At 48.8% G+C, this 17283-nt stretch overlaps 1 protein-coding gene across 1 annotated transcript; it reads right to left on the bottom strand.

Moving 5' to 3' along the window:
• Positions 1-5907: 5907 nt before the first annotated feature.
• On the bottom strand, positions 5908-17068 carry LOC137791108 (mucin-5AC). Its single transcript, XM_068585821.1, has 7 exons — positions 17052-17068; positions 16816-16987; positions 13777-13908; positions 11636-13562; positions 10964-11327; positions 10077-10574; positions 5908-8378 (listed from the first exon to the last, which is right to left on the bottom strand). The coding sequence occupies exons 1-7, from the start codon at positions 17066-17068 to the stop codon at positions 6131-6133; spliced, it is 5358 nt and encodes a 1785-aa protein (XP_068441922.1). The 3' UTR covers positions 5908-6130.
• Between the last annotated feature and the right edge of the window lie 215 nt (positions 17069-17283).

The following is a 17283-nucleotide window of genomic DNA, read 5'->3' as shown; positions in this document are numbered from 1 at the left end:
CCTTCATGAACATTATAATGTTACTAATAATATTGATAATAATAATAAAAATAATAACATTGAGCAGACGAGCTCGTACCGCGCAGTCGTTTCTGGAAGGCGTGTAGAGTCGAGAGCCCAAGTCCTTGTGGGGAGGAGAAAGTCACATGTTAACACCTACCACACACACACACACACACACACACACACACACACACACACACACACACACACACACACACACACACACACACGTAATTACCATCTTTCTGGAAAGCTTACAACCTCCAGAATCCACCAACACCATCACATCCCTTATGAGACAAAACCCCAAGATATCAACCTGAAATATGACTTACTTATATATAAATAATACTTGTTGGTGTGTGTTGTACTTATACATAAATAATACTTGTTGGTATGTGTTGTACTTACTTATATATACATAATACTTGTTGGTGTGTGTTGGTGCATCTTGAACTGAGTCCCTCTGGTGTGGAATCAGAGGCGTTCAAGGTCCAGGAAGAAAGTTAGGGCCTTATTTATGAAAAATGAATTACTAAAACTATCTAACTTTACTTAATCAAAGTGAAACTTAGCAGAGAAACTGTGAACACATGGAGATGTTTTATAGTAGAAAGAAAAGAGATGATTTCATCATTAAAAAGAGGGTATACATTCTGAAAGATCTTTTTCTTTCCCGTGTTCTATCATCAACCAGTAAACCAGTAACACAGATTCTGCTACATGAACCTCTGAACTGGTCTCACAAGACTTCTCTGTATAGTTTACCTTTTGAAATTATTCAAATAGCCCTTGTGGTTGAGGAGATATTCTGTGTTTAGTGAGCGGATGCAAACCTTTCAGGATCTTTGAGAAACGTGTCTGGGGCTAAATTGGGATTAAAGAGGTTTAAGCATCAAAAACACAACGTTCTTTCTTCCATGTTTCATCCCTGCAGCTTTACAAATGAGTACAAGAGGAGGAAACCAGCGTTGTAAACAGGTGGAAGTCGGCCAAAGCCGTGAGCCAACACGTCCGATCCACCAAACCCTGAACTCTCCGCTGCAGCCGGAGGCTCTGAGTGATTTACCGCTGTCACTCCTCTGCAGCTGCACACGGTCTGCAAAGACGCTGCAGTTACACGTTAAAGGCTTATTCCACTAGACGGTTACACGTCCGAGGTTATTATTGTTATCCCACCAACTTTATACCAGCTTACATGTTGCTCAGCCTACTATCACCTGAAGAAAATATCAAGGGTTAGAGGACTTATGACCAGGAACGTGGATCACATCACTCCAGTTCTAAGGTCTTTGCTCTGGCTTCCTGTCCAACAAAGAATTGACTCTAAAATCCTGCTGCTGGTTTATAAAGCACTGAATGGTTCAGGGCATGAGTATGTTTGTGATCTGCTGCTACCTTATGAACCACCAGACCCCTCAGGTGGTCTGGTTCTGGTCTACTTTCTGTTCCAAGAGTCAGAACTAAACATAGAGAGGCAGCGTTCAGCTGTTTTGCTCCACATTTATGGAATAAGGTCCCTGAAAGCTGCAGGTCTGCTGAGACCCTCAGCTCCCTTAAATCTAGTTTGAAGGCTTTTCTGTTTGCTGCTTTTAATTGAACCAGACTCAATGCTGCATCTCACTACTGCATTTTATTTCTTAAACTGCAGTGCAACTTTTATTCATTTTATTTTTTCTTAACTGTTTTTAAATCTGCTTTTAATGGTTTCATGTGAAGCACTTTGAACCGCCTTGTTGTTGAAATGTGCTTTACAAATAAACTTGCCCTGCCTCAGCGAGTCAGAGGTCAGGTTCACTCCTGCGTCTTAAGCTAAAAGACTAGAAAGCTCAACAAGTTTCAAGCTGAGAAATCAACAACTGGTACCTGCTGGGACATGACCTGCTGGGATGTGACCCGCTGGTGAACTCTGGACGGGGGCAGAACAGCGTACCTGATTGGGCGCTGTGCTGATGAGGTCCTGGACCCGGTACAGGAGGGTTCTGATGCAGAGTCTGGCGGCCGGTCGCGCCGCCTGGACGAGCAGGCAGACGAGGCACAGGTACACGCTGGCCGGGGCGCGCCTGCCTCTCAGCATGGCCCGGGCTGCGCGCCGCCCTCCGAGGTTCCACATCCCGCGTCAGCGGCCTCCCGGGCTGCCGGGGTTCTGCCCCGAGGCCCGCATCCAGGAACACGGGTCCATGGTGAGAGGGTTCCTCTGAGCAACCGCACGAGTCTTCTCCTAATCCTGCAAGAACCCGCTTTGGGATCAGGCCAAAAAAACCCAGTGACTGCTGAGGAGCCCTCGAGCAGAGACGGAGCTGGAGGATAGAGGACAGAGGAGTCAGGACAGAGGAGTCATGACAGGAGTTAGGACAGGAGTTAGGACAAAGGAGTCATGACAGAGGAGTTAGGAGAAAAGGAGAATAAGAGCTTCCCGCCAAATCCGGCGCCCTGAGGTTAAAAGCAAAAGTCTTCTTCCACCAGAGAGCCTCCCTCCTCTTCCTCGTCGTCTTCTTCCTTCTGTCACTCTCCTCTCTCCTGCCCTCCTGTTTTTACTTTCTCACTCCTCCCATTCCTCCTCCTTCTCCTCCTCCTCCTTCATTTCCACGTACTCGTGTACTTATGTAACGGTCTTTTACATTTTATTATTGTTCTTTCAAACAGTTTAAACCTCTTTTATCTGAGACAGAAAATAAGTTTCCTCTAACTCAAAGGAGCCGAGTTGGAATGTAGTTTAGCAGCAGAGGAGAGAGAAAGCCTCATGACGAGCGCTGAGCATGTGCATGTGTTTAATTCAACATGTTTCATACATGTTATTAATATGGACGGATGTCTGAGAGGACACAGCTCACTGCCTCCATGATGCTTTTACTTTGAAGAAAGTCTTCTCAATTATCAATGTTCTTTAGTTTAGATCAGTGGTTCTCAAACTTTTTCTGTCAGCAGTTTAAGGAAGCAAAATGTTTGGCAACATGGGAACAAAATGGTCCAACTTTTTGAGACTTTTTTAATTAATAGATTAAAGAAAATGTAAATTCCTTTCAAGTAAACCAGATCGCTCCATCTGACAAAAACTAACAACATGTGCACTCACTTTCTACAATGCAAATGAAGTTATATATGTGCAAAAAATAACTCATATTTGGAAAAAAGGATGACCAAGGAAGCCGGTTGGATCCCTGTTTTCTTCCCATAGCTTCATGTTGATGTGTCCTTGAGCAAGGCACTGAAGCCCCAGAGCTTCACCGCAGCACTAAGCTGCTTCATTACTGAGGATGATGACATGCAGAGAATAATCCCCCACTGTGGGATTAATAAAGGTTTAAAAATAAAGGTTAAAGAATCTGCGTCTCCCCTCGCACCCCACCTGTAATACCTCCGTGCCCCACTAGAGGGTCACGCCCCACAGTTTGAGAACCAATGCTTTAGATGGAGAACTGAGCTCTAAATCAGAAAGTAACAGGAACCAGAGATTTAAACAGGATCAGCTTCCTGATTCAGCTTCACAATAAAAGCATCCAGCTTCAACCCGGAGTTACACAGACATATCTTTATTAAACATAACTAAGTATGTAACCATCTTTATTAAACATAACTCAGTGTTTCATCATCTTTATTAGACACTGGTCCAGGGTCAGGTGACCACATGGGGGCGTGTCTCATGGTCTCTCTCACGGGTCCAGGATCAGTTGAGGTGACGAGTCGTACGTCCAGAGAGGTTACTGGAAGATGAGCCGCTGAATTCTGAGTCATGAGGACAGATATGTACCCAGAGGAGCGGCCGAGATATGAAAATGAAGACTTCACCGCAAATGTTTGTTGTAACTATCAGCTGATTGGAGAAACTGTTCTCTTTCACTTCATCACAACGTCTTAAACTACAACTATATATATATATATATATATATATATATATATATATATATATATATATATATATATATATATATATATATATACACACATATATATATACACACATATATATACACACATATATATATAATCTGAAACAGGCGAGTGGATGTCTTCTTACCGTGAGGAAGATGCAGAACTCTGAGCTGCTCGCTGGGGAATAAAGTTCACTGATACAAGAGAGCAAAGTCCTGAGAGCTGAAACTGAAACTGAGTCGCAGGTGAAACCTTTAAATACGACTTATCTGATCGGTTTATCTGATTAGAGGCGGCGGCGTGTCTACAGGTTCTCCGGCTGGTTCTCTCTACAGAACGCACCCTGACGGGGAACATTTCAAACTATTATGGGATGTTCAGGCTCCGATGTGTTGACCGGCTTCTGAGGCTCACGGGAGAAAACGGAGCAATGACATCGAAGGCAATGCAACAGGCAACCACCAGCAAGGTCCCTCAGATCTTCATCTCCTTCAGGCTCACACAGCTGAGCCCCATGAAGCTCAGCCGGTGGCACCTGAAGGCCCTTTGGGGATCACTCATGTGACCATCTGGTTCTTTCTAGAACCATTTAAAGCAGTTTGTTTCTCCTTTCAGTCACCAAGCTGCTGAGCAACAGGATACATGAACCTTCAGATTAGAGTGAAATTAAAAGCAGACATGTTTATTGTTTGCACCACATATCTTTATTTCCCCAGCGAGGCGACTGGATGAAGATCTCTAACTTTTCCCTTTTCACCTCTTGAAGTCAGAAACATGTTGTTCTCTCTGTTGTTCTCCCGTAGACATAACATTTAATCTCCAAGCCCAGATTTACAGGATAGTTTCAAACGGCTCATATTTATTCACAGAAACAGGAGGAACCTGTGGTTCTATTTCATAAAACTAGAAACACTGAAACAGTTCCCGAGTACTTCTGTCCACTTGAAGTATTCTAGAACTTTCCTTCCACCAGGAAACCGGTTCTCTTAAATCTGCCTGAAACTTGAATTATCACCTTTCATTATTATTTTTTATATTATTTATTTTTGTTTAAAATAATCTGAGAACGTTTTTACTGACCCAATAAAAATGGAGAGAACAAGAAGAGAACCAGGAGAGAACTCATCAACGTGGGAACGTGGAACACAGAACCTGGTCTGAAGTCAGGAGAACAGCTCAGGACTCCTTCAGGATAATAAAATGAAACTAACTTCATAAATAAACAACGCAATGAAAGAATAATAGAAATGGTTAAAACAATAACGATTATTAATGAATTACCACAGTTCCAACGCTTGGCCTCAGAAAGCCGGCAACACGATGTTCGTTCAACGGAAAACAGAAAGAAAAATATAAAAACAACAACAAACAGCAACAATAATACATTAATAAGTATCTGAGCTTTAAAGCGTCTGTTAACAGAAGAAGAAGAAGAAGAAGAAGAAGAAGAAGAAGAAGAAGAAGAAGAAGAAGAAGAAGAAGAAGATGATGATGAAGATGAAGAAGGAGAAGAAGATGAAGAAGAAGAAGAAGAAGAAGAAGATGAAGATGAAGAAGGACATTCTTTATTACATGCTGAAAGTTACAGAGTTACAAAGTAACAGATTAACAAAGTTACAGTCCAGAGCCGAGCAGGAAGGGAACCGAACCCAGAACATGTGGAACCAGAGGGGGATCTCCAATGTGTGTTGACGCCCGCTTCCATAAACCCATCACATCCGCCGACTCACAGCTGAGAATACAATTTTCGGATCTTATCAAAGCGATCTCGCTCAAAGTCAAGAATCCAGATTGAGTGCGGAAGGAATGTCCATCCTGGAGAAGGTCGTGTGTTCAAGTCTGGTGCTTAAAAAGCTTTTCCAGAAGATTTCATGGGAAGTCTATTTTAACCTTAATATGGTTCATGTAAATGTCATGTTCTGTTTGTGTCTACATCGCTATATATATATATATATATATATATATATATATATATATATATATATATATATATATATATATATATATATATATATATATATACACTGTAGATGTAGAACCTTTCTAGCAGTCAGAATCTTGGGTGCATGTAAACGTAGTCTTTGTCCATCAGGGTTGGCAACATTCATTTTGTCCTGTAGATGTGGATTTACTTGTTCGTGTGAGGAAGAACTTTTTCAACGTGGTGAACTCATGAAGTTGAGTTTAATTCCCTTTTACTCTCTCTGGTCTCGTAATGCCACGAAAAAAGAAAAATGTCTCCGTTCTCTTTCTTTCACATCCTGTTGCAGTTCTGGGAAAGAGTGGAAGGAATGTGTGAGAGTCCATTGATGCTAATCCTCCTCGTGGATTGGCCCGGACCTGGTCCTGGTCCCGGTCCCGCGGCTCCGGCCTGCAGGGTTTGGGTCAGGCTAACTTGGGCGGTGCTGAAGGAGGTTATTCGGCCGCTGCCGGCGATCTGGAGGTTGACCGTGGTGGCGTAACTGGTCTTCTGGTTCCCTTGCTTGGTCGGCGGTGAAACGTCGAAGGGGAGTGGCGATGCGCAACGGGGCGACGGGGATGGGATGGAAGGTGCCGGAGGCGTCGCGGATTGGTAGTGGGAGGGCGGAGGTGGAGGGGAGGTGGAGCGAAGCGGGCATGAGGAGGTGGGTCGGGCAACGTAGGCGCAGATCAGCTGACTACGACAGTTACCCTCCTGGATCTCCGGGTCCGCCCACGCCGCCTGGCTGTCTGATGACACTGGAGAGGAGAGGAGGCTGTGGGAGAGAGAGGGAGGAGGACAGAAGAAGGAGGAGGAAGTACTATCGAGGCCTTCGCTCACGCTGTATTTGTTGGAAAGCTCTCGCACGTCCGGCCAGGGCACGCTGGTGAAATGCTGCCCGCCGAGGGCGCCGGCCCCCGGGGTGAGCCTGCTGGGCAAGAGGAGCGGGGACCGGAGCCCTGCTCGAGGGCTGAGGCAGGACGGCGAGCCGGCGTACGAGGACCACCCGCTCCTCGGACTGGTCGGACACGACTCCTGCCGGTCGAAGAGTCCTCGGCCGCCGGCGCCTTCGGCCCAGGAGCGCCGCGCTCCGCCGGGGTGGCTCCTGGCCGGGCTCGGGGGTCGGTCTGCCATGTTGGAGGACTGGGACCTCCGGAGGGTTTGGGAGGGAAAAGAGGCGTTCTCCAGTGTCTGAGAGCCTCGTGAGGAAGGGAAGGAAGCAGAGGGAGAGGAGGAGGGATATTTGGGGTGTCTTGGTTGAGGTGCTGCGATGTTATTGGTCCAAGCGTTCAGCGGCACGCCGATAGGAGGCGGGGAGAGGATCCAAGGGCTCAGACACGATGAAGACCTCGTCGGCAGCTCCAAAGTGAGGCCGAGCGGGTTGTGGGAATTCGCACCACCCGCCCGAGTGCTCCCTCGAGGGTGGGGGGGCTTGTTCGCCATGGGGGAGGTGTAGTTATGTTGAGGGGTCAGGGGGCAAAGGTGGGTAAAAGAGGGCGGGGTCGGAGAGGGAGACGACGGGGACTGAACCCGCGAGCTGGGTTCGGACGCCGAGAAAGGCCGAGCCACTCGATTGTGTGACCCGGACCAGAGAGGATCCGCCGATTGTTGGATCACCGCGGCGTTGCTGCTCCCGTTAGCTAGCAACTTATTGCCCATCGCCGTGTTAGCAGCAGCTACGTAGCTAACGTTGTTGTTGTTGTTGTTGTTATTTTTGTTGTTGGCGTTCGAGTTGCTCTTGGAGTGAAGGAACGAGGGACGAGGAGAAGGAGAATAAGGCTGGTGATGGGTCATGGACGGGGAAGGGGAGCGTTGGGAAAGAGAAGGAGGAGCTAACGGCATAAGAGGCTGAGCAGGACAAGAGGACCAGAGGGAGGACAGGGGACCCCGGGGGTGCTGGTACCCGTCTTTGGGGCACCCTAGCTGGGTGTACGCAGGCGTGTCGGAGCCCTGAAGTTGAGGTGAAGGGGAGCGCCGACGCAGATGAGAGGGCGGTAAGGAAGGCATGGGGGAGGGGCTTTGGATTGTGGGCGGGGCTTGTTGCAGGGCGTGGTTCTTCTTTGCAATGCTCTGACTGATGGACTGACTAATACAGGAGGCGGCTAAGGATCTGGTGAAGGTGGAGGAAGAAGCGATGGGAGAGGAGCGCAGAGTCGACGCCGGCGTCGGGGAGGACGGAGGACCTGCTCGCATGGACGAAGACCTCCCAGAGGAAGAGCCCCTCCCAGGGGAAGGAGTGGGAGAGAAACATGGAAGGGCCCTGGAGACGACGTTCAGGGAGGCGTCTTCAGCAGACGCAGGGCTGGGATAAGATGCTGGAACAACCTTGAAGGGTGAGGAGCAGGGAGGTGCTCGGACAGAGGTGGAGGAGGAAGATGGAGGCCTCGCTCTGACGGGGGAGGGGGAGCGGTGCCTGAGGCAGGGTCTGAAGGCAGAAGGGTCTGCGTCTGGTCCAGGAGGAGCAACGGCTGGGGTCGGTCTCTCCAGCAGGTTCTCCGTGGAGGGTCTGGAAGACGGGCGAGAGTCCCGGTGGTCTGGCTCCCTGGAACCGACAGAGAAGCACAGATTGTTAGGACGGTCTGAAAGTTAACCAGCAGGTGATGTTCATCACCGGAGCACTCGTGACAGAAGAACATCGGATTGAATCCAATCCTGGGAAGCAGCTACGACCTCAGTCTACTCCACTACCCAGCATGCTCCTGGTGTATGGTTGCAGATAAATATGAAATAAGACCCCACATCTTTATGAGTGTGTGAAATACCTTGAATGACACCTCAGACCCTGTGAAGGCCTCAATAAGAGGAGGGGTCTCAAAAACTCACGCCCAGTTTTCATTATGCTGGTTGCTGGTTTCTTAAAAAAAATAAAACTCTCTCTAGTTTTTGTCTTATTTACATTCCGTCACAAAAGGTTTCTCCTGCAGTTTCCCCCACTTCAGTTAAGATAAAAAAGAAGACAATTGTTGTTTCAACATCTTCACAGAGACTTGTATCATGGAAAAATACTGCAGGCTGATGATGCAGGTTTGAATATCACTTCATGCTACATGTCATATGTCTATGTGCTTACAGTGGAACACTTCTGCAGCCGGCCTTCATGGGGTGATGTGTGTTGTTGCTGTCAGATTTGTCCTCATCTGTTCCATTTTGTTTCATTCACTACCATCAGACTTCCTGTGAAATACACGTTGACTGTGTGCAGTGGATTCCCAGTGGATTCCCTCACCGTCTGAGTGTCTGTGTGCTACCCAACCCGGCGGAAAGGAAGATTATAACTGAATCCAAAAACCAACGTCCAGTTGTTCTTGTGCTTGTGAACAGGAGTTACAAGCAACTCCACCACAGATGTCCAGACTTAAGCTGAAGAGAGCAGGATATGATGTCCTGCTTGAGCTATCCTCAGAGAGCGCCAACAGATGCTGAAATATGCACATGACTGGGGGTTTACTTGTATGTTTTAGGACAAAAAGGACAATAAAAAAAAGCTAAATCCCAAAAAATCTTTCCGAGTCGACGCTTTGCGGAGGAGAGAAACATCTTTAATTGACTCCGATTTAGTTTTAACTTCAGTTTCCACCCACGTTGAAGGTCTCAGTGGATTTGGATCGCTTCTCATTTAACAACAGACTTTTCTCTTGGTATGTACTTCCTGTCCAGAGAGGAGCAACGAAGTGATGCAACAACGTAATCTCTCATTTGGAAGACGATGAGAGTTCTGTGGGAGTAAAGGATATGAACTGTAAATGAATAATTCTACGTCGTGGCCTCGTGGTTTTTGGCGCCTGCTACTGATAAACATTTTCACTGAGTGAGAGAGCGGGAACCGAACCCCCGAGCTGCGTCTCAAGAATGTTGTGTGAACATCTGGTAAACATTCCACGTCCTCGGACCAGACTAAACAAATGGATTTAACTCTCTATTTGTTCTCCATAAATCGACATGCTTCTTTTTTTTGTATCTTTTTCTCAGTCTCTCTGTATCTTTGTATCATTGTATCTCTGTATCTCTGTCTCTCTGTATCTCTGTCTCTCTGTCTCTTTGTCTCTCTGTATCTCTGTATCTCTGTCTCTCTGTCTCTTTGTCTCTTTTTCGCTTTGTTTCTCCGTCTCTCCAGCTGAGAATGGAGGTCAAACCTCAAGAAAATAAATAATGAATAAAGAAATGTTTAAACATCTTTTTGTTTTTAGCAGTATCGATAAGCAGCCGATCAATAAGCGTCCCGGTGTTCGCTCAGACGTACCTGCTGTCAGACAGCGCCAGGCTCCCCGGAGCGTCCTGGAGGTCCTTGGGCCTCCGGCCGTTGAACGTCAGCAGACGGTCGGCGGGATGTGAGCCGCGAGCCGACACCCGCGGACTCGGTGCTGTCGCTCCGTGATGACCCTCTGGGGGGTCAAAGGTCGCATGCCGACTCAGGTGTTCCCCGGAGGAGGCGTGGCAATAAGACGACTCGTCCGTGAAGATCACAGACGAGCCGTGAAGAAGCATCCTGGTTTGAGACGAAGAGCCGTTTGAGCCGCTTTTTACCGGGTCCGGCGCCGTGGATCGGTCGGACTCTGCTGGACTCGGCACCGGCTCGGCTCTAGAGGCCTCTCCGTCTGCGGCGAACACGTCCTCGTTGCACGTCTGACCAATCGAGCTGTTGCATTCTGGGTCATCTCGCTGCAAATCCTGCAAGTCTTTTCCATCTCTGGAGAATTCCCAGGGTGCTTTGCTGTGAGCGGAGGGACTCGGCTCCGACCTGCAGACGACCGGGACGAGAACCAAACAGGAAGTGAAGACTGAAACAGACAAATCCAGCTGTTCCTCTGATTTCATGTGTTTTCATGTTCCAACTTTAATTATTTTTTACGTCTCCCATTGGGAACTGTGTGATTATCGTCACATTGCTATGCATTGTGGGTAATTTCCATAGGCAAAGTCGGCGTCTAATGCTGACTTACGGAAACGGACTCTTAAAGGGATAAAAATGTCTGGCAGGCACTCGACGATGTGACAATGGGACAGAGCCAAACCCTCATGGAGTTATCGAGCCTGTGAGTCCGGGTGGAGTTTGGGACGGGCCCTACGTCTCTGTTCCTACTTGTTTCCTACAAATGGACGCTCCACCCGTACACCTGAACCACTCACCTGTCTCTCTCTTGATCTCCTGAACAACTCTCCCCGTTGGGATCCAGGACTCCTCCTCTCGCCGTGGACGAGTCGCAGCAGAAGTCGGTGAGCTCCGGGTCTCTGCAGTCCGGGCTCATGGTTGACGTTGGTGGGCTGCTGGCCTGGAAGTGGTGTCTGGGTGGACTCTCCCCGGGAGAGGTGGAGGTCTGGAAGCTGTCGGTCAATCTGCAGTCTCTCTCTTGGGCCAGGGCAGAGATGAAGTCTCTGGGTCTGGAGAGCGTGACTCCGTTGGTCTGGCGGTGAGGCGTCGGCTGCTCGTTGACAAACATGTTGCCGAACGGCGGAGGATCAGGATCACTGGAGGCCGCCGCCTGCTGGGACTCTAGAAGAAGGACAGAGATGATGAATGACCAGCAAGAAACGAGCCGTTAGCCATCGAGCTTTGTTGATTCTCAGGACACAGTAATGTGAAACGATAGCTGGTGTTGACCTGTCAATCACTTGTAGCCCCGCCCCTAAAGCGTCCCCTGCTTTATGGTCTGTTTGACTCTAACAGACCACAATGTACTAAATTACATCATGCTGTATAGAAGAAGACTTCTATATAAATTGTTGGAAGTCTATATAAATGAAGAGTCACTTACATAGACTTCTGTACTCGATACTATAAAGACTTAATATCTGACGTACCGTTTGTCAGGCTCTCCGCTCCGTTCATCGTCTTCTCCTCCTGGATTGTCCGGTTCTCTTGGCTTGTGGTTTGGGTCTGGTACCGGCTGTAAGACTTGGTCTGGTTCTGGCTTTGGTGATGCGTCTGACTCCGCCTCTGGCTTTTAGTTTGGATCTGTGATTGCTGCCTCGTTGCGGTTTGGCTCTGGACTTTGGTCTCGGGGTGAGTTTGGGTTCCACATTTGGTGTCTGAGTGGGTCTCCGCTTGACTGACTTCCTCTTGGTATTCTGTTTGCTGCCGGTACTGAGTCGGAAATTGAATCGAATGGCCTTCAGTTTGGATCTGAGTTGAGTATCCAGGCAGTCTACCTGATCCCCGCGATTGGTTCCATACATTGCTGGCCCGTTTCTGATGCAGCGGGACCTTCATGGTGCTGGCTTTGGCGCTGTACATGCGGGCCAACGTTTGGACCTTGCTCAGAATGCGCTCAGAGTTTTCCATCAGCATGGGATCCACCACGGGGCCCGTCTCAAATAACCCAATTCCGGCTACGTCCGACCCCATGCCCTCAAACAAGACCCGATTGGCGGTGACAATCCTGGAGGGGCTGGACCATCGACCCACTTTTATCTGACTGGGAAGACCTTCGAGGTTTCCGTTGGTTCTTTGGAGGTCTCTGTGTTTGGTTCTAGTCCAAGTGGACTGAGTGTTGGCCTCAGTGTTTTGACATTGTTCTGCAGTGGGCAGAGGAGTGGCCGGCTCCTTGTGGCTTCCATTTGGTTCTGCTCGTCCGGTTGGGTTCTGTTCATGTCCATTCATAACAACTGGATTTTCAGCGCTGGTTTTGATCGGTTCATCGGTACACTTGTCCTGTTTGGTCGTAGATGGTTCTTCTCCGGTCTCTCCGGTAGCCACACCACTCGTCTGCTCTTCCTCCAAAACTTCCTCTGATGGTCTTCCGCAGACCTTTCCAATTTGGACCAGAATCTCAGCCTCTTCTTCAACAGGACGGTTTGGGCTCGGCTGTGGATTCACCCGGTTTGGAGTCACCTCGTCCTGAATCTCGGGAGAGGTTTGACCTTCAAAATCCAGGCAGCCGATTGGCTCCTCAGCCTGCACATCATCCCCTGCCTCAGCTGAGAGTTGAGTAAAGCCAGAGATCTCTGGATCGCTCTTTCTATCGATCCCTTCCGCCGTTTCGCAGTCACAACGTTCATCCTCTGGCTCCCCCTGGTGGCTGCTCACATCAAAGCGCGACACCGACTCCTTCACCAAGCCGGATGGGATTTGTGAGAAACTGCTTCTCCTTCTCTGTGATGCTCCGTCTCCTCCTTCATCCCCTTCCTCCTCTTCCTCCTGCTCCTTTGCCTCCTCTGCCTCCTCCTCTCCGGCCTCGGCTGCTGCTTCGTAGTAACTCCTGATCTTTTCGATGATCTTCTGGTCTCGCTTGGTGAGGTGGGATCCTCGTGGCTTGCCTCTCTGGGTGGCGTCTGGAATCGGGGGGGAAGTGGTGGTTTCAGAGATCCCCTCTTCCTCGGGGGACTCACAACTCATTCTTTCTTCCTCTGCGGAGAGGACGCGATGAAGATCTGATGCATGGATGATGATCTCTCCTTCCGCCTTTGTTTTCTCATCTTCCTCTTCTCCGAACACGTCTCCGCCTGCCTCTTCCCCCACCTCCACTCCTTTTGCCACTTCGCTTGCATCATCTTGAATTTCCTGGACTTTATTGGTCGTCCTCTCATTTTCAAGACCACTTTCCTCTCCGAGGCCGCCAGTCGGACTTTGGAAGGTGCTGTCGTTCTGGGTCTCTGCTGGTTCCTGCTCCTGGTGCATTGTGGGTCTTTGTTCTGGACTGGAGGGGCAGGCGACTGGGGGCAGTGGGCAGGTGAAGTTGGTCTGGATAGGTGGAGGCGGACTCTCTTTGGGCTGATCCAGAACGTGGTCCTAAACGAAAAGTAAGACGATGAAAACGACTCTACGATAAACTCTAATTAATAGTTAAGCAAACAAACTATATAGAGGACAGAAGTACGTATAAATATCATCAGTAGATTACAGGAGATTACAGGAGATTACAGTAGGTTGAATGTGACATTGGTGAATCAGGTGGTAAAACCTGGTTGTCGGTGTATTAGAGAAGCTTTGAGTGAAGTCTCACCGTTGTGCCGGTGAGGATGGCGCTCAGTCCTTCTCTGGCTCTGCTCTGGTTGATGAACTCCAGGATCTCTTCGGTGATGGACAGCGTGGGAGGAGGGATGAGGGGGGTCAACTCCTCTTCATCCTCTTCCTCCTCGTTCGCAACAGAAAGGGAAAGATATTTGGATTCAATTTTCTTTAAATGAACTTCTGAATATAAGACCGTCCATAAGAAGTGGATGTAGTAATTGGTTTGTGGAAGTTTTGAGTTCGGCATTCTGGCCGTCGCCATCTTGTTTTTTGTGAACGGGAAGTGACCATATTAGGACTGAGAAGGCGTGACATAGAGACTTGAAACTAGAGATTGAGACATAAACTCATGTTTACAATGTTTACTGAGGGAATACATCAAGAGAGAAGTAGAGTCACTTATATAGACTTCTATACAACCAGAGGAGTCGCCCCCTGGTGGTCAGGAGAGAGAATGCAGCTTTAACGCATGAAGCATAGACTTCTATACAACCAGAGGAGTCGCCCCCTGGTGGTCAGGAGAGAGAATGCAGCTCTAACACATGAAGCATAGACTTCTATACAACCAGAGGAGTCGCCCCCTGGTGGTCAGGAGAGAGAATGCAGCTTTAACACATGAAGCATAGACTTCTATACAACCAGAGGAGTCGCCCCCTGGTGGTCAGGAGAGAGAATGCAGCTCTAACACATGAAGCATAGACTTCTATACAACCAGAGGAGTCGCCCCCTGGTGGTCAGGAGAGAGAATGCAGCTCTAACACATGAAGCATAGACTTCTATACAACCAGAGGAGTCGCCCCCTGGTGGTCAGGAGAGAGAATGCAGCTCTAACACATGAAGCATAGACTTCTATACAACCAGAGGAGTCGCCCCCTGGTGGTCAGGAGAGAGAATGCAGCTCTAACACATGAAGCATAGACTTCTATACAACCAGAGGAGTCGCCCCCTGGTGGTCAGGAGAGAGAATGCAGCTCTAACACATGAAGCATAGACTTCTATACAACCAGAGGAGTCGCCCCCTGGTGGTCAGGAGAGAGAATGCAGCTTTAACACATGAAGCATAGACTTCTATACAACCAGAGGAGTCGCCCCCTGGTGGTCAGGAGAGAGAATGCAGCTCTAACACATGAAGCATAGACTTCTATACAACCAGAGGAGTCGCCCCCTGGTGGTCAGGAGAGAGAATGCAGCTCTAACACATGAAGCATAGACTTCTATACAACCAGAGGAGTCGCCCCCTGGTGGTCAGGAGAGAGAATGCAGCTCTAACACATGAAGCATAGACTTCTATACAACCAGAGGAGTCGCCCCCTGGTGGTCAGGAGAGAGAATGCAGCTCTAACACATGAAGCATAGACTTCTATACAACCAGAGGAGTCGCCCCCTGGTGGTCAGGAGAGAGAATGCAGCTCTAACACATGAAGCATAGACTTCTATACAACCAGAGGAGTCGCCCCCTGGTGGTCAGGAGAGAGAATGCAGCTCTAACACATGAAGCATAGACTTCTATACAACCAGAGGAGTCGCCCCCTGGTGGTCAGGAGAGAGAATGCAGCTCTAACACATGAAGCATAGACTTCTATACAACCAGAGGAGTCGCCCCCTGGTGGTCAGGAGAGAGAATGCAGCTCTAACACATGAAGCATAGACTTCTATACAACCAGAGGAGTCGCCCCCTGGTGGTCAGGAGAGAGAATGCAGCTCTAACACATGAAGCATAGACTTCTATACAACCAGAGGAGTCGCCCCCTGGTGGTCAGGAGAGAGAATGCAGCTCTAACACATGAAGCATAGACTTCTATACAACCAGAGGAGTCGCCCCCTGGTGGTCAGGAGAGAGAATGCAGCTTTAACACATGAAGCATAGACTTCTATACAACCAGAGGAGTCGCCCCCTGGTGGTCAGGAGAGAGAATGCAGCTCTAACACATGAAGCATAGACTTCTATACAACCAGAGGAGTCGCCCCCTGGTGGTCAGGAGAGAGAATGCAGCTCTAACACATGAAGCATAGACTTCTATACAACCAGAGGAGTCGCCCCCTGGTGGTCAGGAGAGAGAATGCAGCTCTAACACATGAAGCATAGACTTCTATACAACCAGAGGAGTCGCCCCCTGGTGGTCAGGAGAGAGAATGCAGCTCTAACACATGAAGCATAGACTTCTATACAACCAGAGGAGTCGCCCCCTGGTGGTCAGGAGAGAGAATGCAGCTCTAACACATGAAGCATAGACTTCTATACAACCAGAGGAGTCGCCCCCTGGTGGTCAGGAGAGAGAATGCAGCTCTAACACATGAAGCATAGACTTCTATACAACCAGAGGAGTCGCCCCCTGGTGGTCAGGAGAGAGAATGCAGCTCTAACACATGAAGCATAGACTTCTATACAACCAGAGGAGTCGCCCCCTGGTGGTCAGGAGAGAGAATGCAGCTCTAACACATGAAGCATAGACTTCTATACAACCAGAGGAGTCGCCCCCTGGTGGTCAGGAGAGAGAATGCAGCTCTAACACATGAAGCATAGACTTCTATACAACCAGAGGAGTCGCCCCCTGGTGGTCAGGAGAGAGAATGCAGCTCTAACACATGAAGCATAGACTTCTATACAACCAGAGGAGTCGCCCCCTGGTGGTCAGGAGAGAGAATGCAGCTCTAACACATGAAGCATAGACTTCTATACAACCAGAGGAGTCGCCCCCTGGTGGTCAGGAGAGAGAATGCAGCTCTAACACATGAAGCATAGACTTCTATACAACCAGAGGAGTCGCCCCCTGGTGGTCAGGAGAGAGAATGCAGCTCTAACACATGAAGCATAGACTTCTATACAACCAGAGGAGTCGCCCCCTGGTGGTCAGGAGAGAGAATGCAGCTCTAACACATGAAGCATAGACTTCTATACAACCAGAGGAGTCGCCCCCTGGTGGTCAGGAGAGAGAATGCAGCTCTAACACATGAAGCATAGACTTCTATACAACCAGAGGAGTCGCCCCCTGGTGGTCAGGAGAGAGAATGCAGCTCTAACACATCCTACCTGCTCCTGGTTCGGCCTCAGCTGTGGCGTCCCGCTGGGTTCGGTCCTGGCGGCCTCCACCTCGATGACGGAGGACGCCAGCGTGCTGCTGCTGCCCGCGGAGCCCAGACCGTCTGCCTGGCTCAGCTCGCCATCGCTGCCCGCCTGCTGCAGAAACAACACAACACGGTCGCTATGGCGTCTTCACCGCTTGCTGTGGTCTGCAAGTCTCTTACCGTGAAGATTATTATGTGAACACAGAGAGAAGATCCATTGTGCTGTTCACTTATGTGGGAATGTGATTTTGTAGAAAAACGTTCTTACCTTCAGAGCTGCACAGGATTCCCCAGGTGGTGAAGAAGAAGAGGAAGAAGAAGAAGAAGAAGAAGAAGAGAAGAAGAAGAAGAAGAAGAAGAAGAAGAAGAAGAAGAAGAAGAAGAAGAAGAAGAAGAAGAAGAAGAAGAGATGTTATTAATGTTTGGTTTCCAC

The sequence above is a fragment of the Clinocottus analis genome, unplaced genomic scaffold, assembly GCF_023055335.1.
Source record: "Clinocottus analis isolate CAN_PGR_092001 unplaced genomic scaffold, fCliAna1.0.p SCAF_2, whole genome shotgun sequence".
Taxonomy (NCBI): Eukaryota; Metazoa; Chordata; class Actinopteri; order Perciformes; family Cottidae; genus Clinocottus; species Clinocottus analis.
The sequence above is the reverse complement of the archived record's forward strand: the minus strand, read 5'-3'. Positions and strand labels throughout refer to the sequence as shown.